The sequence below is a fragment of the Engystomops pustulosus genome, chromosome 9, assembly GCF_040894005.1.
Source record: "Engystomops pustulosus chromosome 9, aEngPut4.maternal, whole genome shotgun sequence".
NCBI classification, from domain to species: domain Eukaryota; kingdom Metazoa; phylum Chordata; class Amphibia; order Anura; family Leptodactylidae; genus Engystomops; species Engystomops pustulosus.
In genome coordinates, this window is record NC_092419.1 from 16290375 (window position 1) to 16311861 (window position 21487).

At 42.9% G+C, this 21487-nt stretch overlaps 1 protein-coding gene across 1 annotated transcript; it reads left to right on the plus strand.

Moving 5' to 3' along the window:
* The first annotated feature begins 2747 nt into the window (after positions 1 to 2747).
* On the plus strand, positions 2748 to 20007 carry LOC140076405 (fucolectin-like). The gene is made up of 7 exons (XM_072122934.1): positions 2748 to 2942; positions 3860 to 3892; positions 17068 to 17353; positions 17500 to 17648; positions 18423 to 18505; positions 18580 to 18646; positions 19925 to 20007. Exons 1-7 carry the CDS (start codon positions 2900 to 2902, stop codon positions 20005 to 20007), a joined length of 744 nt encoding a protein of 247 aa, XP_071979035.1. The 5' UTR covers positions 2748 to 2899.
* The last annotated feature ends 1480 nt before the right edge of the window (positions 20008 to 21487 follow it).

Here is a 21487-nt window from a genome sequence, read left to right on the forward strand (position 1 = left end):
GGGCGACTGCTCAGATTAGGAAAAAGCAAAACATAAATCATGAATCAGATGTCCAGGTCCACCATGCTTCTCACATGATGTGTATCTCAAGACGTAGACTTATCCTAAGAAGTGATGTATGTGAAGATCCTTCCTTAAATCCGCCACCCACCTCCCTATAAAATCTGTCACTAACCCTTCTGTCATGTCATAAAACTGCCAAGGTTTACATAGATCCACCCAATATACCTCATGTAATGTATCTCACGCTAACTATGTCTGTCTGTCTTATAATCGAAAAAATTAAGAAAGAATTCGACAGAATTAAGAAAATACTATGAAAAATATTGGAATATTTGATGTTATTATAAGCTAAAGTGTCATGTCATTTAATCTTATTTATGCCACCAGTCCCCAACCACCTGACCATGGCCCAAGATCCATCTGTGAAATACACGATTGCTTCAGCTAAATACTATTGTGTCTATGCTGCTGCTGTGTATGGCCGACAGGTAGGATGTGATGGAAGAACAAAAAGAAAAGTCTGTCTCTTTAGGTATGGAAACAGGTAAGCATTGGCCTCCTTATCTGTCTGAAGTAGGTGGATCTGAGAAGACTTTTAGATATAGTGCTCACTACAGGAGAAAGAGCAGAAACAAGGCGCAGAAAAGCCGCTTTCCTTAAAGGGGTATTCCGGGAATATGAACGTCTGACACAAAAACCCATGATGATATAAATAAATGAATACAACAATACTCAATGTCATTAGTCAGAAAACAGAGCTTAAATAGTTTGATTTTATGATTTACTAAATTATGGCCTCTAAAGTAGGCGGAGTTATCACTAAGATGGCCGCCACTGGAAAGTACAAGTCCCATGATCCTTTAGTTCTCAGTAACTCCTCCTCCCTCTTATGCTCTGCTCCCAGTGATGATCTATAACAGGTTTTCTTGCTCTGTTACCATAGTAATGATGTGTAACTGCCATCACCACAACACTGGCCATACTGGATGCGCTGCAACCAACCAACAACAGCCAAATGTAGTGGTGATCACATGACCTGCCCAGGCAGGTACAGGACATGTGATGTGGACATGTGACCAGCGGCCATCTTCTTTTCTGCGACGGACCGCGCGGAGGAAATTAACGGACTGATTAAAGGGCCGGTAGCATTTTAATTCTTCATTACAGTCTATGTAACCAGCATTTTCTGCTAAGGAGAGCAAAATTTTAAATAACAACTAATTACACATTAGCTTATATTTTGAGTGCCCACTTGTATATGAATTATGCTGATTCCTGGAATACCCCTTTAATGAAATATATGACAAAGTTTATCCATTTCTGAAATAAAAATCAGCTTCAATTATTTAGTTACTCTTGGCCTTCAAATTCCCAAGACTAGGATAAAAACCCAACTTAACCTAATGTAAAGGGAATCAGTTAGGGTGACTTGGAAAAGCTAAATCAGCCATACATTGGAGATGGAAATTAGAGAACACACACGGAAGATTGCAGAACCCTGTGCAGCAAATTGCCAGTAGTATGGACTTGCCAAATGCTGGTACTACCTGCCTGCACAATAGTTCAGAGAAATGTAGGAAATACACCTTGGGTTCACTGCCCATGGGCCCCTGGTGGACGTGACCAGATTGGGGCTTATTCACTAAGGTTCCGCGGCCGCATTTCCGCCGGATTTTCCGGCGTTTTTGGGGATCGCAACGGGGATTGCGACACATGCGATCGGATTTTGGCGCATCGGCGCTGGCTTTTACGCAACACAAATCGGTGGGGTGAGCCGTCTGGTGATCCGAAGGATTCGGACAATGTGCAGGATTTAATATTTAACATTGTGTCACAAGCCCAAGCACTTACATGCACTGGGAAGAAGAAGGACCTGATCAGGGAAGCGACACATGGAGGATATCGGGCGCACGCTGCTAGTGAATGGAGGCCGGCAGTCTTCATCCTTGTCGTACATTCCGGATCGAGGATCACGCAAGGACCAGGTAAGTAAATGTGCCCAATTGTGTCCATTTCAGGTTATATGAGATACTTATCCCCTGAGCCATAAGGATCTTTGGGCAGTTTACTGTCCCATATCACATAGTATTTCACTAGATCATAGTTAGAACTAATTAGCAGTTATCCCTCCTTGACCTGACATATTTCCACGTACTTTTTGTCTTCCTGTTGAGAGGTCATGAATGTTTCCCTCCTGACCTTGCTACCTGTAATACTATAAATCCCTATTTCTCGTATCATTACATTATGACTTTACATAACAGAATGACGTCAGCCATAAACTCTCACGCAGCCATCGTCATCGTCAAGCCCTTCCAATGAGTGGGACGGTGACTGCACAATGTTACGGGATGATCACACACGGATTAGGAGAGCAGAATGGAGGCTCCTATATACCAGGGAGCACTAGGTCCAGGGTGAGGTGAAGGAGAATATAGTATATACTCGGAATAGTATTGTTCATGACTCATTTTACTGTGTGGAGCCTAAATGAGTCATGTTATACATATCTCCAGGATGAGGATGAGCAGGTCACTTCTAGGTGACTTCTAATATGTTCATAGTATAAAGTAGGCTGAGTGTGCATGTGGATTGAATGGAGAGAGGAGCTTTGGTCGCGTTTTTATTCCCATGATCAATTCAGCCAACATCAGGAAACCTCCGTACACATGAGATAGTTGGGATGGTCACCACTTTTGCTCACGTGCGTCCACACCTCGGATACTTCTACATACTGCGGTGTACGAGTAGTAGCAGATGCTCCATGTTTCCATATTTACTCACAGTCATCTCCATCTAATGACATAGTCCTGATTTGCTTTGCAAAGTAGTGGAGCCTAGTGGTGGGGGGACACAGAGAGGAAGGAATCCAGGTCATAATCCGGATCGGGAAGAGATGAAGACTTTCTCGGCCATTCTCACAGTCATTGGACTTGTAGGTGAGACATTATTATCTCTATTATATTATTGGAAGGAGAAATCGTAGGGTGGGATATTCCTCCACCTTCTCTGTGACCATAAGAGTGATATGTCTGATCATCCTGGAGGGCTATACGTAGGTGAGGAGCTACTGTATGAGGATATAGATATGATATACATTATTTAAAGGGGTTTTCAGTGTTATTAGTCCTCCGTTAGAAACCTTTTTCTCCAAAGAGCTCTCACTCTGGAGGAACCGCCTTGTACAGTAGTCCTTGGACTTTAATGTATCTCAAGGGTGTTCTAGGAGCTTCTAGTCTCTGCACAGCACAGTATGTTCACGCAATGGGTGCATAACTTGAGGGGGTGCAAAGGGTCCAGTCACAACAGGGCCCAAGAGGCTTAGGGGGGCCATAAGGGGTTGCTTTACCAATTGAAAAGACTAGTACTATAACCCATACATTATAGTCGGGGGTCTGGAACAGACTTGGCACTGAGGCCCATAAGCTACAAGTTACTGGGTACCAGCCAGCAATGGCTCACACCACCCAATGTAAAGGACAACAGGCCATTGGACAACCACTAAGTAGTAACTAATCCTCCGAGTAACAATTTCTTGCAGTGAAAGTTCTTCCTGAAACTGGCACATGCATTATACTCCTTCCCTCTAATCTATTCAATGGAGCACAAAGACATGCAATACCACGTATAACCACTGCACAATGCAGAGCAGTGTCTCTTCTGGAGAGCCTCAGAGCCTTCAATCAGCCGATCAATGGAAGAGGCAGGAGAAGGACCTTCAACAATTTTGTATATATTGAAGAGTCCAGTCTAAAACCCTCTTAGATCCCATTGTGGTGCCGTGTCTTTCCTTTTATTTAGCAGTACCCCGGGAATAGATCGATCACGTGATATCTGTCGTGTTGTGTCTTTACAGGTGTAGAGTATCTCGTGCAGGTGGACGCGGCAGGTAAGGGACTAGATGATTTTATAATAAGTTTATCAATCATTTTGGAAAAATACTCAATCAGCCCCAGAGTTTTTAGCTACCTCTCCCCAACTAGAAACTTATTAAAGGTAATTGGGGGAAAAAATTGAATACACACAACCCACTAAGCAAGAGGGGAACTAGCAGGTCAGCCGCTAACACTGGACTCAACAACAAGGGGTCCATGTATATTCATAAGGTGTGTAACTTTTTACATTATAGTCTTTGCTGCAACATGTGTGGTTATATTTTTTATCTGCTGTCACAGGGTTTATGGTAAAAACCTTTGTATTATGCCTGTGACATCACTGTGTGTATTATCCCTGTACTGTGACATCACTGCGTGTATTATCCCTGTGCTGTGACATCACTGTGTGTATTATCCCTGTACTGTGACATCACTGTGTATTATCCCTGTACTGTGACATCACTGTGTGTATTATCCCTGCACTGTGACATCACTGTGTGTATTATCCCTGTACTGTGACATCACTGTGTGTATTATCCCTGTACTGTGACATCACTGTGTATTATCCCTGTACTGTGACATCACTGTGTGTATTATCCCTGTACTGTGACATCGCTGTGTGTATTGTCCCTGTACTGTGACATCACTGTGTGTATTATCCCTGTACTGTGACATCGCTGTGTGTATTATCCCTGTACTGTGACATCGCTGTGTGTATTATACCTGTACTGTGACATCACTGTGTGTATTATCTCTGTACTGTGACATCACTGTGTGTATTATCCCTGTACTGTGACATCACTGTGTATTATCCCTGTACTGTGACATCACTGTGTGTATTATCTCTGTACTGTGACATCACTGTGTGTATTATCTCTGTACTGTGACATCACTGTGTGTATTATCCCTGTACTGTGACATCACTGTGTGTATTATCCCTGTACTGTGACATCACTGTGTGTATTATCTCTGTACTGTGACATCACTGTGTGTATTATCCCTGTACTGTGACATCACTGTGTGTATTATCCCCGTACTGTGACATCACTGTGTGTATTATTAATGTACTGTGACATCACTGTGTGTATTATCCCTGTACTGTGACATCACTGTGTGTATTATCTCTGTACTGTGACATCACTGTGTGTATTATCCCTGTACTGTGACATCACTGCGTGTATTATCCCTGTACTGTGACATCACTGTGTGCATTACCCCTGTACTGTGACATTACTGTGAGTATTATCCCTGTACTGTGACATCACTGTGTGTATTATCCCTGTACTGTGACATCACTGCGTGTATTATCTCTGTACTGTGACATCACTGCGTGTCTTATCTCTGTACTGTGACGTCACTGTGTGTATTATCCCTGTACTGTGACATCACTGTGTGTATTATCCTGTACTGTGACATTACTGTGTGTATTATCCCTGTACTGTGACATCATTGTGTATATTATCTCTGTACTGTGACATCACTGTGTGTATTATCCCTGTACTTCGACATCACTGTGTGTATTATCTCTGTACTGTGACATCGCTGTGTGTATTATCCCTGTACTGTGACATCGCTGTGTGTATTATCCCTGTACTGTGACATCACTGTGTGTATTATCCCTGTACTGTGACATCACTGTGTGTATTATCCCTGTGCTGTGACATCATTGTGTATTACCCCTGTACTGTGACATCACTGTGTGTATTACCCCTGTTCTGTGACATCACTGTGTGCATTATCCCTGTACTGTGACATCACTGTGTGTATTATCCCTGTGCTGTGACATCACTGTGTGTATTATCCCTGTACTGTGACATCATTGTGTGTATTATCTCTGTACTGTGACATCACTGTGTGCATTATCCCTGTACTGTGACATCAATGTGTGTATTACCCCTGTTCTGTGACATCACTGTGTGTATTATCCCTGTACTGTGACATCACTGTGTGCATTATCCCTGTGTGTATTATCCCTGTACTGTGACATCACTGTGTGTATTATCCCTGTACTGTGACATCGCTGTGTATTATCCCTGTACTGTGACGTCACTGTGTATTATCTCTGTACTGTGACATCACTGTGTGTATTATCCCTGTACTGTGACATCACTGTGTGTATTACCCCTGTACTGTGACATCACTGTGTGTATTATCCCTGTACTGTGACATCACTGTGTGTATTATCCCTGTACTCTGACATCACTGTGTGTATTATCCTGTACTGTGACATCACTGTGTGTATTATCCCTGTACTGTGACATCACTGTGTGTATTATCCCTGTACTGTGACATCACTGTGTGCATTATGCCCTGTACTGTGACATCACTGTGTGTATTATCCCTGTACTCTGACATCACTGTGTGTATTATCCTGTACTGTGACATCACTGTGTGTATTATCCCTGTACTGTGACATCACTGTGTGCATTATGCCCTGTACTGTGACATCACTGTGTGTATTATCCCTGTGCTGTGACATCACTGTGTGTATTATCCCTGTACTGTGACATCAATGTGTGTATTACCCCTGTTCTGTGACATCACTGTGTGTATTATCCCTGTACTGTGACATCACTGTGTGCATTATCCCTGTGTGTATTATCCCTGTACTGTGACATCACTGTGTGTATTATCCCTGTACTGTGACATCGCTGTGTATTATCCTTGTACTGTGACATCACTGTGTGTATTATCCCTGTACTGTGACATCACTGTGTGTATTATCTCTGTACTGTGACATCACTGTGTGTATTATCTCTGTACTGTGACGTCACTGTGTGTATTATCCCTGTACTGTGACATCACTGTGTGTATTATCCCTGTACTGTGACATCACTGTGTGTATTATCCCTGTACTCTGACATCACTGTGTGTATTATCCCTGTACTGTGACATCACTGTGTGTATTATCCCTGTACTGTGACATCACTGTGTATTATCCTTGTACTGTGACATCACTGTGTGTATTATCCCTGTACTATGACATCACTGTGTGTATTACCCCTGTACTGTGACATCACTGTGTGTATTATCCCTGTACTGTGACATCACTGTGTGTATTATCCCTGTACTGTGACATCACTGTATTATCCCTGTGCTGTGACATCACTGTGTGTATTATCCCTGTACTGTGACATCCCTGTATGTATTATCCCTGTGCTGTGACATCACTGTGTGTATTATCCCTGTACTGTGACATCACTGTGTGTATTATCTCTGTACGGTGACATCACTGTGTGTATTATCCCTGTACTGTGACATCACTGTGTGTATTATCTCTGTACTGTGACATCACTGTGTGTATTATCCCTGTACTGTGACATCAATGTGTGTATTATCCCTGTACTGTGACATCACTGTATTATCCCTGTACTGTGACATCAATGTGTGTATTATCCCTGTACTGTGACATCAATGTGTGTATTATCCCTGTACTGTGACATCGCTGTGTGTATTATCCCTGTACTGTGACATCACTGTGTGTATTATCCCTGTACTGTGACATCGCTGTGTGTATTATCCCTGTACTGTGACATCACTGTGTGCATTATCTCTGTACTGTGACATCACTGTGTGTATTATCCCTGTACTGTGACATCGCTGTGTGTATTATCCCTGTACTGTGACATCACTGTGTGCATTATCTCTGTACTGTGACGTCGCTGTGTGTATTATCCCTGTACTGTGACATCACTGTGTGTATTATCCCTGTACTGTGACATCGCTGTGTGTATTATCCCTGTACTGTGACATCACTGTGTGTATTATCCCTGTACTGTGACATCACTGTGTGTATTATCTCTGTACTGTGACATCACTGTGTGTATTATCTCTGTACTGTGACATCGCTGTGTGTATTATCCCTGTACTGTGACATCGCTGTGTGTATTATCCCTGTACTGTGACATCGCTGTGTGTATTATCCCTGTACTGTGACATCACTGTGTGTTATCCCTGTGCTGTGACATCACTGTGTGTATTATCCCTGTACTGTGACATCACTGTATTATCCCTGTACTGTGACATCACTGTGTGTATTATCCCTGTACTGTGACATCACTGTATTATCCCTGTGCTGTGACATCACTGTGTGTATTATCCCTGTACTGTGACATCACTGTGTATTATCCCTGTACTGTGACATCCCTGTATGTATTATCCCTGTGCTGTGACATCACTGTGTGTATTATCCCTGTACTGTGACATCACTGTGCGTATTATCTCTGTACGGTGACATCACTGTGTGTATTATCCTGTACTGTGACATCACTGTGTGTATTATCCCTGTACTGTGACATCAATGTGTGTATTATCCCTGTACTGTGACATCACTGTGTGTATTATCCCTGTACTGTGACATCACTGTGTGTATTATCCCTGTACTGTGACATCGCTGTGTGTATTATCCTGTACTGTGACATTACTGCGTGTATTATCCCTATACTGTGACATCACTGTGTATTATCCCTGTACTGTGACATTACTGCGTGTATTATCCCTATACTGTGACATTACTGCGTGTATTATCCCTATACTGTGACATCACTGTGTGTATTATCCCTGTGCTGTGACATCACTGTGTGTATTATCCCTGTACTGTGACATTACTGCGTGTATTATCCCTATACTGTGACATCACTGTGTATTATCCCTGTACTGTGACATTACTGCGTGTATTATCCCTATACTGTGACATTACTGCGTGTATTATCCCTATACTGTGACATCACTGTGTGTATTATACCTGTGCTGTGACATCACTGTGTGTATTATCCCTGTACTGTGACATCACTGTGTGTATTATCCCTGTACTGTGACATCACTGTATTATCCCTGTGCTGTGACATCACTGTGTGTATTATCCCTGTACTGTGACATCACTGTGTGTATTATCCCTGTACTGTGACATCCCTGTATGTATTATCCCTGTGCTGTGACATCACTGTGTGTATTATCCCTGTACTGTGACATCACTGTGTGTATTATCTCTGTACGGTGACATCACTGTGTGTATTATCCCTGTACTGTGACATCACTGTATTATCCCTGTGCTGTGACATCACTGTGTGTATTATCCCTGTACTGTGACATCGCTGTGTGTATTATCCTTTACTGTGACATTACTGCGTGTATTATCCCTATACTGTGACATCACTGTGTATTATCCCTGTACTGTGACATTACTGCGTGTATTATCCCTATACTGTGACATTACTGCGTGTATTATCCCTATACTGTGACATCACTGTGTGTATTATCCCTGTGCTGTGACATCACTGTGTGTATTATCCCTGTACTGTGACATTACTGCGTGTATTATCCCTATACTGTGACATCACTGTGTATTATCCCTGTACTGTGACATTACTGCGTGTATTATCCCTATACTGTGACATTACTGCGTGTATTATCCCTATACTGTGACATCACTGTGTGTATTATCCCTGTGCTGTGACATCACTGTGTGTATTATCCCTGTACTGTGACATCACTGTGTGTATTATCCTTGTACTGTGACATCACTGTATTATCCCTGTGCTGTGACATCACTGTGTGTATTATCCCTGTACTGTGACATCACTGTGTGTATTATCCCTGTACTGTGACATCCCTGTATGTATTATCCCTGTGCTGTGACATCACTGTGTGTATTATCCCTGTACTGTGACATCACTGTGTGTATTATTACTGTACGGTGACATCACTGTGTGTATTATCCTATACTGTGACATCACTGTGTGTATTATCCCTGTACTGTGACATCAATGTGTGTATTATCCCTGTACTGTGACATCACTGTGTGTATTATCCCTGTACTGTGACATCGCTGTGTGTATTATCCCTGTACTGTGACATCGCTGTGTGTATTATCCCTGTACTGTGACATCACTGTGTGTATTATCCCTGTGCTGTGACATCACTGTGTGTATTATCCCTGTACTGTGACATCACTGTATTATCCCTGTACTGTGACATCACTGTGTGTATTATCCCTGTACTGTGACATCACTGTATTATCCCTGTACTGTGACATCCCTGTATGTATTATCCCTGTGCTGTGACATCACTGTGTGTATTACCCCTGTACTGTGACATCACTGTGTGTATTATCCCTGTACTGTGACATCACTGTGTGTATTATCCCTGTACTGTGACATCACTGTATTATCCCTGTGCTGTGACATCACTGTGTGTATTATCCCTGTACTGTGACATCCCTGTATGTATTATCCCTGTGCTGTGACATCACTGTGTGTATTATCCCTGTACTGTGACATCACTGTGTGTATTATCCCTGTACTGTGACATCACTGTGTGTATTATCCCTGTACTGTGACATCAATGTGTGTATTATCCCTGTACTGTGACATCACTGTGTGTATTATCCCTGTACTGTGGCATCACTGTGTGTATTATCTCTGTACTGTGACATCACTGTGTGTATTATCCCTCTACTATGACATCGCTGTTTGTATTATCCCTGTACTGTGACATCACTGTGTGTATTATCCCTGTACTGTGACATCACTGTGTGTATTATCTCTGTACTGTGACATTACTGTATGTATTATCCCTGTACTGTGACATCACTGTGTGTATTATCCCTGTACTGTGACATCACTGTGTGTATTATCTCTGTACTGTGACATCACTGTGTGTATTATCCCTCTACTATGACATCGCTGTGTGTATTATCCCTGTACTGTGACATCACTGTGTGTATTACCCCTGTACTGTGACATCACTGTGTGTATTATCTCTGTACTGTGACATCATTGTGTGTATTATCTCTGTACTATGACATCGCTGTGTGTATTATCCCTGTACTGTGACATCACTGTGTGTATTACCCCTGTACTGTGACATCACTGTGTGTATTATCCCTGTACTGTGACATCACTGTGTGTATTATCCCTGTACTGTGACATCACTGTGTATTATCCCTGTACTGTGACATCACTGTGTGTATTATCTCTGTACTGTGACATCACTGTGTGTATTATCTCTGTACTGTGACATCACTGTGTGTATTATCCCTGTACTGTGACATCACTGTGTGTATTATCCCTGTACTGTGACATCACTGTGTGTATTATCCCTGTACTGTGACATCACTGTGTGTATTATCTCTGTACTGTGACATCACTGTGTGTATTATCCCTGTACTGTGACATCACTGTGTGTATTATCCCCGTACTGTGACATCACTGTGTGTATTATTAATGTACTGTGACATCACTGTGTGTATTATCCCTGTACTGTGGCATCACTGTGTGTATTATCTCTGTACTGTGACATCACTGTGTGTATTATCCCTGTACTGTGACATCGCTGTGTGTATTATCCCTGTACTGTGACATCGCTGTGTGTATTATCCCTGTACTGTGACATCACTGTGTGTTATCCCTGTGCTGTGACATCACTGTGTGTATTATCCTGTACTGTGACATCACTGTGTGTATTATCCCTCTACTGTGACATCAATGTGTGTATTATCCCTGTACTGTGACATCACTGTGTGTATTATCCCTGTACTGTGACATCGCTGTGTGTATTATCCCTGTACTGTGACATCGCTGTGTGTATTATCCCTGTACTGTGACATCACTGTGTGTTATCCCTGTGCTGTGACATCACTGTGTGTATTATCCCTGTACTGTGACATCACTGTATTATCCCTGTACTGTGACATCACTGTGTGTATTATCCCTGTACTGTGACATCACTGTATTATCCCTGTGCTGTGACATCACTGTGTGTATTATCCCTGTACTGTGACATCACTGTGTGTATTATCCCTGTACTGTGACATCCCTGTATGTATTATCCCTGTGCTGTGACATCACTGTGTGTATTATCCCTGTACTGTGACATCACTGTGCGTATTATCTCTGTACGGTGACATCACTGTGTGTATTATCCTGTACTGTGACATCACTGTGTGTATTATCCCTGTACTGTGACATCACTGTGTGTATTATCCCTATACTGTGACATCACTGTGTATATTATCCCTGTACTGTGACATCGCTGTGTGTATTATCCCTGTACTGTGACATCACTGTGTGTATTATCTCTGTACGGTGACATCACTGTGTGTATTATCCTGTACTGTGACATCACTGTGTGTATTATCCCTGTACTGTGACATCAATGTGTGTATTATCCCTGTACTGTGACATCACTGTGTGTATTATCCCTGTACTGTGACATCACTGTGTGTATTATCCCTGTACTGTGACATCGCTGTGTGTATTATCCTGTACTGTGACATTACTGCGTGTATTATCCCTATACTGTGACATCACTGTGTATTATCCCTGTACTGTGACATTACTGCGTGTATTATCCCTATACTGTGACATTACTGCGTGTATTATCCCTATACTGTGACATCACTGTGTGTATTATCCCTGTGCTGTGACATCACTGTGTGTATTATCCCTGTACTGTGACATTACTGCGTGTATTATCCCTGTGCTGTGACATCACTGTGTGTATTATCCCTGTACTGTGACATCACTGTGTGTATTATCCCTGTACTGTGACATCCCTGTATGTATTATCCCTGTGCTGTGACATCACTGTGTGTATTATCCCTGTACTGTGACATCACTGTGTGTATTATCTCTGTACGGTGACATCACTGTGTGTATTATCCTGTACTGTGACATCACTGTGTGTATTATCCCTGTACTGTGACATTACTGCGTGTATTATCCCAGTGCTGTGACATTACTGTATGTATTATCCCTGTACTGTGACATCACTGTGTGTATTATCCCTGTACTGTGACATCCCTGTATGTATTATCCCTGTGCTGTGACATCACTGTGTGTATTATCCCTGTACTGTGACATCACTGTGTGTATTATCTCTGTACGGTGACATCACTGTGTGTATTATCCTGTACTGTGACATCACTGTGTGTATTATCCCTGTACTGTGACATCAATGTGTGTATTATCCCTGTACTGTGACATCACTGTGTGTATTATCCCTGTACTGTGACATCACTGTGTGTATTATCCCTGTACTGTGACATCACTGTGTGTATTATCCCTGTACTGTGACATCGCTGTGTGTATTATCCCTGTACTGTGACATCGCTGTGTGTATTATCCCTGTACTGTGACATCACTGTGTGTATTATCCCTGTGCTGTGACATCACTGTGTGTATTATCCCTGTACTGTGACATCACTGTATTATCCCTGTACTGTGACATCACTGTGTGTATTATCCCTGTACTGTGACATCACTGTATTATCCCTGTACTGTGACATCCCTGTATGTATTATCCCTGTGCTGTGACATCACTGTGTGTATTATCCCTGTACTGTGACATCACTGTGTGTATTATCTCTGTACGGTGACATCACTGTGTGTATTATCCTGTACTGTGACATCACTGTGTGTATTATCCCTGTACTGTGACATCAATGTGTGTATTATCCCTGTACTGTGACATCACTGTGTGTATTATCCCTGTACTGTGACATCGCTGTGTGTATTATCCCTGTACTGTGACATCGCTGTGTGTATTATCCCTGTACTGTGACATCACTGTGTGCATTATCTCTGTACTATGACATCACTGTGTGTATTACACCTGTACTGTGACATCACTGTGTGTATTACCCCTGTACTGTGACATCGCTGTGTGTATTATCCTGTACTGTGACATCACTGTGTGTATTATCCCTGTACTGTGACATCAATGTGTGTATTATCCCTGTACTGTGACATCACTGTGTGTATTATCCCTGTACTGTGACATCGCTGTGTGTATTATCCCTGTACTGTGACATCACTGTGTGCATTATCTCTGTACTATGACATCACTGTGTGTATTATCCCTGTACTATGACATCACTGTGTGTATTACCCCTGTACTGTGACATCACTGTGTGTATTATCCCTGTACTGTGACATCACTGTGTGTATTATCCCTGTACTGTGACATCACTGTATTATCCCTGTGCTGTGACATCACTGTGTGTATTATCCCTGTACTGTGACATCCCTGTATGTATTATCCCTGTGCTGTGACATCACTGTGTGTATTATCCCTGTACTGTGACATCACTGTGTGTATTATCTCTGTACGGTGACATCACTGTGTGTATTATCCCTGTACTGTGACATCACTGTGTGTATTATCTCTGTACTGTGACATCACTGTGTGTATTATCCCTGTACTGTGACATCAATGTGTGTATTATCCCTGTACTGTGACATCACTGTATTATCCCTGTACTGTGACATCAATGTGTGTATTATCCCTGTACTGTGACATCAATGTGTGTATTATCCCTGTACTGTGACATCGCTGTGTGTATTATCCCTGTACTGTGACATCACTGTGTGTATTATCCCTGTACTGTGACATCGCTGTGTGTATTATCCCTGTACTGTGACATCACTGTATGTATTATCTCTGTACTGTGACACCACTGTGTGCATTATCTCTGTACTGTGACATCACTGTGTGTATTATCCCTGTACTGTGACATCGCTGTGTGTATTATCCCTGTACTGTGACATCGCTGTGTGTATTATCCCTGTACTGTGACATCACTGTGTGCATTATCTCTGTACTGTGACGTCGCTGTGTGTATTATCCCTGTACTGTGACATCACTGTGTGTATTATCCCTGTACTGTGACATCGCTGTGTGTATTATCCCTGTACTGTGACATCACTGTGTGTATTATCCCTGTACTGTGACATCACTGTGTGTATTATCTCTGTACTGTGACATCACTGTGTGTATTATCTCTGTACTGTGACATCGCTGTGTGTATTATCCCTGTACTGTGACATCGCTGTGTGTATTATCCCTGTACTGTGACATCGCTGTGTGTATTATCCCTGTACTGTGACATCACTGTGTGTTATCCCTGTGCTGTGACATCACTGTGTGTATTATCCCTGTACTGTGACATCACTGTATTATCCCTGTACTGTGACATCACTGTGTGTATTATCCCTGTACTGTGACATCACTGTTTTATCCCTGTGCTGTGACATCACTGTGTGTATTATCCCTGTACTGTGACATCACTGTGTGTATTATCCCTGTACTGTGACATCCCTGTATGTATTATCCCTGTGCTGTGACATCACTGCGTGTATTATCCCTATACTGTGACATCACTGTGTGTATTATCCCTGTGCTGTGACATCACTGTGTGTATTATCCCTGTACTGTGACATTACTGCGTGTATTATCCCTATACTGTGACATCACTGTGTATTATCCCTGTACTGTGACATTACTGCGTGTATTATCCCTATACTGTGACATTACTGCGTGTATTATCCCTATACTGTGACATCACTGTGTGTATTATCCCTGTGCTGTGACATCACTGTGTGTATTATCCCTGTACTGTGACATCACTGTGTGTATTATCCCTGTACTGTGACATCACTGTATTATCCCTGTGCTGTGACATCACTGTGTGTATTATCCCTGTACTGTGACATCACTGTGTGTATTATCCCTGTACTGTGACATCCCTGTATGTATTATCCCTGTGCTGTGACATCCCTGTGTGTATTATCCCTGTACTGTGACATCACTGTGTGTATTATCTCTGTACGGTGACATCACTGTGTGTATTATCCTGTACTGTGACATCACTGTGTGTATTATCCCTGTACTGTGACATCAATGTGTGTATTATCCCTGTACTGTGACATCACTGTGTGTATTATCCCTGTACTGTGACATCGCTGTGTGTATTATCCCTGTACTGTGACATCGCTGTGTGTATTATCCCTGTACTGTGACATCACTGTGTGTATTATCCCTGTGCTGTGACATCACTGTGTGTATTATCCCTGTACTGTGACATCACTGTATTATCCCTGTACTGTGACATCACTGTGTGTATTATCCCTGTACTGTGACATCACTGTATTATCCCTGTACTGTGACATCCCTGTATGTATTATCCCTGTGCTGTGACATCACTGTGTGTATTACCCCTGTACTGTGACATCACTGTGTGTATTATCCCTGTACTGTGACATCACTGTGTGTATTATCCCTGTACTGTGACATCACTGTATTATCCCTGTGCTGTGACATCACTGTGTGTATTATCCCTGTACTGTGACATCCCTGTATGTATTATCCCTGTGCTGTGACATCACTGTGTGTATTATCCCTGTACTGTGACATCACTGTGTGTATTATCCCTGTACTGTGACATCACTGTGTGTATTATCCCTGTACTGTGACATCACTGTGTGTATTATCTCTGTACTGTGACATCACTGTGTGTATTATCCCTCTACTATGACATCGCTGTGTGTATTATCCCTGTACTGTGACATCACTGTGTGTATTATCCCTGTACTGTGACATCACTGTGTGTATTATCTCTGTACTGTGACATTACTGTGTGTATTATCCCTGTACTGTGACATCACTGTGTGTATTATCCCTGTACTGTGACATCACTGTGTGTATTATCTCTGTACTGTGACATCACTGTGTGTATTATCTCTGTACTGTGACATCGCTGTGTGTATTATCCCTCTACTATGACATCGCTGTGTGTATTATCCCTGTACTGTGACATCACTGTGTGTATTACCCCTGTACTGTGACATCACTGTGTGTATTATCTCTGTACTGTGACATCACTGTGTGTATTATCTCTGTACTATGACATCGCTGTGTGTATTATCCCTGTACTGTGACATCACTGTGTGTATTATCCCTGTACTGTGACATCACTGTGTGTATTATCCCTGTACTGTGACATCACTGTGTGTATTATCTCTGTACTGTGACATCACTGTGTGTAGTATCCCTGTACTGTGACATCACTGTGTGTATTATCCCTGTACTGTGACATCACTGTGTGTATTATCCCTGTACTGTGACATCACTGTGTGTATTACCCCTGTACTGTGACATCACTGTGTATATTATCCCTGTACTGTGACATCACTCTGCCATTGGGTCCTTTATGATTCCTCCAGCAGCTGCTCCTCTTCCTTCACATATATGGTGAGTGCGGTGTTATATGATCTCCGGAGGTCCTTGTTATCTCTTGTTATTCGGTGCGTTCCTGTTACAGGTCCTATAACCACATGAAACGGTCGCTGTAGATATAATGTATATAACATCGGGGGTCCATACTGATGACACGTCTGCTCTCCTCTTCCAGCAGTGAATGTGGTGCTGAATGGACTCGCCTTTCAGTCCAGCTCGGTCCCGGGGCAGGGAGAAGCTCACCGGGCCATAGACGGCAACACAAATACTGACTTTCTGAAGGGGTCCTGCAGCCAGACCACCAGCGAGTACCAGCCCTGGTGGACTGTGGACCTACGACGTGGCTACATCATTACCAATGTCACCATCACCAGCCAATCTGCCAGCGCCACCAGTCCGGTGCCATGGGCTGAGATCCACGTTGGCGAAAGTATGGAAGGCTATGGAGTATATAACCCAAAGTGAGCCCCACGAGCGCGCGTCTTCTTACCTGGGGGTGTACCAAACCCTGCAATTTACTGATATTTACTACAACACACCTGATAAGTAAAGAGGAGGGGGGGTCCCTGGGTGCAAAGGTCCTAAAATCCATCTTTTATTTTTTTAGGTGCTCCGTCATCAGCTCCATGGCCCCTGGATCTACTGGTACCTTTTCATGTGGCGGGATTTTTGGACGGTACTTGACTGTGGTCATTCCAAGCCGCATTGACACCCTCACCTTGTGTGAGGTCCAAGTGGGGGTCCTAAACGTACCAGGTAAACTCATCACCCCAAATCTTGCTCTCTTCGCTATACACCCTACAGAGAAGGTCCATGGAACACTCCAGTCATAGCTAATACAGGCAGTCCCCGAGTTATGTACAAGATTGGGTCCATAGGTTAGTTCTTAAGTTGAATTTGTATGTAAGTCGAAACTGACTAAGTGACTAATTTCAAAATATTTTGCTGCAATGGGACCAAGGATGATCAATAAAGCTTCATTACAGACACCTTACAGCCCGGGACTATAGTAACATCCAGAGAGGTCACCAGAGGTCACAGTGGTCCGTCTTTAACTAGGGGTCGCCTGTAAGTCGGGTGTCCTTAAGTAGGGGACTGCCTGTACATTGCATAATGCAAAGTGCAGGGTCTGAAGGGGGGAGCACGACCTATTTCATGGTATTCCTAGAACCTAAAGTCCTGCTCCTTTCCCTTCAGGTCCTGCACAAGGTATCATCCAACTAATCAGTCGTGACTCGTAGCACCAGCGATCAGCAGGAATCTCAAGCCCCTGTGCAGTTCTCTAACAAAGAGTCAGGGCGCGTTCACACGGTGCGTTGCGTTTTTTGACGGATTCCAGAGGCTTCCGCCTTGATCACGTGCCAAGGTTACACTGCATCTGCTAAAGCGCAGTGTATCCTCAGCATGTGATCTGGGCTGAAGCCTTTGGAATGCGCCAAAAACGCATCAAAAAACGTGACGCATCGTGGGAATGCGCCCTCATTGATGTTTTAGTCCCAAAAAACCCACTTAAACATGATTTTTTAATAGATCGGCAGGTGGGACTAACGATTAGAAGCGTCTCCACTTCAGGATCGGACCTGCTACAGAACCAAGACATAATCATCAAGATGGTGAGCCCCCCCCCCCCCATTACTCCATCTCTCCTGGAGGTTCGTTGCCACATTCATATTTTTATGATTATTAGCTCCGGCACAAACTGAAGAAGTACATCCGGATCCTGAGCCGGGGAGTGGACAACGTCCTACAACGAGGTGGGTCCGTTACATACTTAAAGGAATCGTCCACTTTTAGCAAATAATAATTCTTCATTTATATAGCGCACACAGATTATGCAGCGCTGCACAGAGTTTGCCAAGTCAGTCCCTGTCCCCAATGGGGCTCACAATCTAATCAACCTACCAGTGTGTTTTGGGAGGAAATCCACACAAACATGGAGAGAACATACAAACTCTCCGCAGATGTTGACCTGGTTGGGAATTGAGCCCAGGACCCCGGCGCTGCAAGGCTGTAATGCTAACCACTGAGCCACCGTGCTGCCCAAATAATTGATATTATTTGTTTAAGAAAAAGTTATCCACATTGCCAATATACTTCCTATATCAATTCCTCACAGGTTTCTAGATCTCTGCTTGCTGTGCAGCTATAGAAAGCTTCTATGTTACCCGTGAATACAAATCTGTCCATGTGATGTGGTGGACATGTAGTTACACGATTACATGTTACTGTTATTATCAGAGAGAGAGTAATAGGAGGTGTGTGATAATAACGACCCCTGCATCACATCACCATGGTCAGATTGAGGGTCATTTACTAAGGGCCCGATTTGCGTTTTCCCAACGTGTTACCCAAATATTTCTGATTTGCGCCGATTTTCCCTGAATTGCAGCTGTTGGGGTCTAGGTTTGTCAAAATCCCAAATTTTAACAGATCTGCTCATCAAAGGTTACAATGACTGCTCCCATTTGATTTGATGCATTATGAAGCACACAAACCTTGAGAATTCTGTAGCTACACTGATGCAGAAACATATCTTGTTTATTCTCTGAGTTGAGTGGTTTTGCTGAAAAAAAAAACAAATTATGACATTCAGGACCTTGGGAAAGCTGGATTGCATGTCGTAAACACATTACACAGAGCTTTCTGTACTTTCCAGACATGACTAATCAACCGGAGACAAATCACTCATACACAGCAGCGATTGATTACTTCTGCCTGTCAGTGATTCCATCATTCTCCTGAGAGCACAGAGCCACGCAAAGGAGCAACAGACTCATTATTCCGAATGTTATAATTGTTAGGGGGATTAAACAAGATATGTTTCAGCATCAGTGTAGTTACAGCATTCTCCAGGTATGTTTGGTTAACAAATGTAAATAGTAATGTAATTAGGCAAATCACCTCTCCTCAGCTGCTGTAATGCGGTTTAAACACAACCAAACCGCAACGTGTGACTGCGCCCTCATGGAAGGTCCATTATTTCGGGACTAACATCTGAGAATGTAACACATGGCGTCTCCTGTTCTCCGCAGATAACCAGACCTGCGTCCCAATGAAGACCATCGCGGCCTCATCTGCAGGATCCTCTCTGGGGAGTGTCCAATCCGTAATATAACAAGGCAACATAATAAACAACGGTACAAACACAGATGCAACTGTCCTGTATGTGTCCAGGTTATGCGAGTGTTCACACTGTCCACCATTGTATGACACTTTTACTATATAATGGGAAGGAAGTTTGTAATACACCCACCCACCCCCACCCGAAAAAAAAAATTGGCATATACACGCACTGGTTTTATCAGGTCAGATTGGACCCAAAAATTATTTTATAATAAAAATACAACCAAATCACTTTGCTCCATGACCCTTTCATTGGAGTCAGAGGCAGCACAAATGTTCCTGTCACATCAGGGTCAAACACAAAATTGTACATTCTCCCCCCCTCCCTCCCAATATACAGAATGCAGGTCCTGCCGACAAAAACCAAAATTTTTCCTGGAAACCGATTTCTTAAATGAAACAAATAGGACAAGTCCAATAACAAGCTATATAGTTACATTATGTAAACCAATGGGATTATTTGCGTTGCCCTCAGATACAGCGCCCCTCTTGACCACAGGCCATGTCTGGTAATGCAGCCAAACCCATAGTCTACAATGCCAGAGACGTCCCACAAGCAAGATGCGGATTCAATGGGATAGACCACCGCTCCAAATTTCATATACTTCCAACATTATTCGTTATGTGTGAATCCCATGGATTGTGCACTTCAAGCAGTGACCTGTATAAGAGGTCTGTAAAGGGACTGTCCAAAAAGTTGAAAAACTACGGCCACCGTCTTCCACAAACATCGCACAGATGACCATGGATTGTGCTGGTATTGTAGACAATTGAGTAAGTTATTATTAGAAGCAGGACTGTGAAATGTGCTTATATTCTAGGAATAACTTCCTCACACTGCTGTGCGCTCTGCAACCAGTGTTCTGTATTGTCCCTAGAGATGCGTGTACTATCAATGTGCACATGTTTTGTAGAAGCAGGACTGTGAAATATTGGCTTTATATTGCAGCAATCTGGAGCTGTTTCCTTACACTGCTGTGCTCTGAGCCACCAGCCTTGCACTGAGAAACAGCCTTTGAGTTCTGCTATGATTGACGATAAGCAACCATGAGGGAATTGCATCTCAGCTGGGGGGGGGGGGGGGAGGAGGAGGAGTTGTTATTGGAATAAAGTAGCCATGTTTTGCAATACTTTGATGATCAAAAGTGGCTGCCATTAAAAGGGGTTACACAGTAGGGTCACAGGTAGGTACTACAGTAGTCAGAACAGTGGGAATGTGGAGCTGATCAATGCAGAGAGCACAGCAGTGTGAGGACACACTACAATCCCACAATATAAATCCATATTTCACAGTCCTGCTGCTACCAACACATGTCCAAGAACAGTACTTCCTGTATAGTGAAAAAGGAATACAAGATTAACCCTATCTAGACATCTAAAATTGATGCAAAAAAAAAAAAAAAAAAAGTGGTGAACAGCGACACCAGCAGGAAATACAAAGTATTACATACAAAAAAAAAAAAAAAAAATCC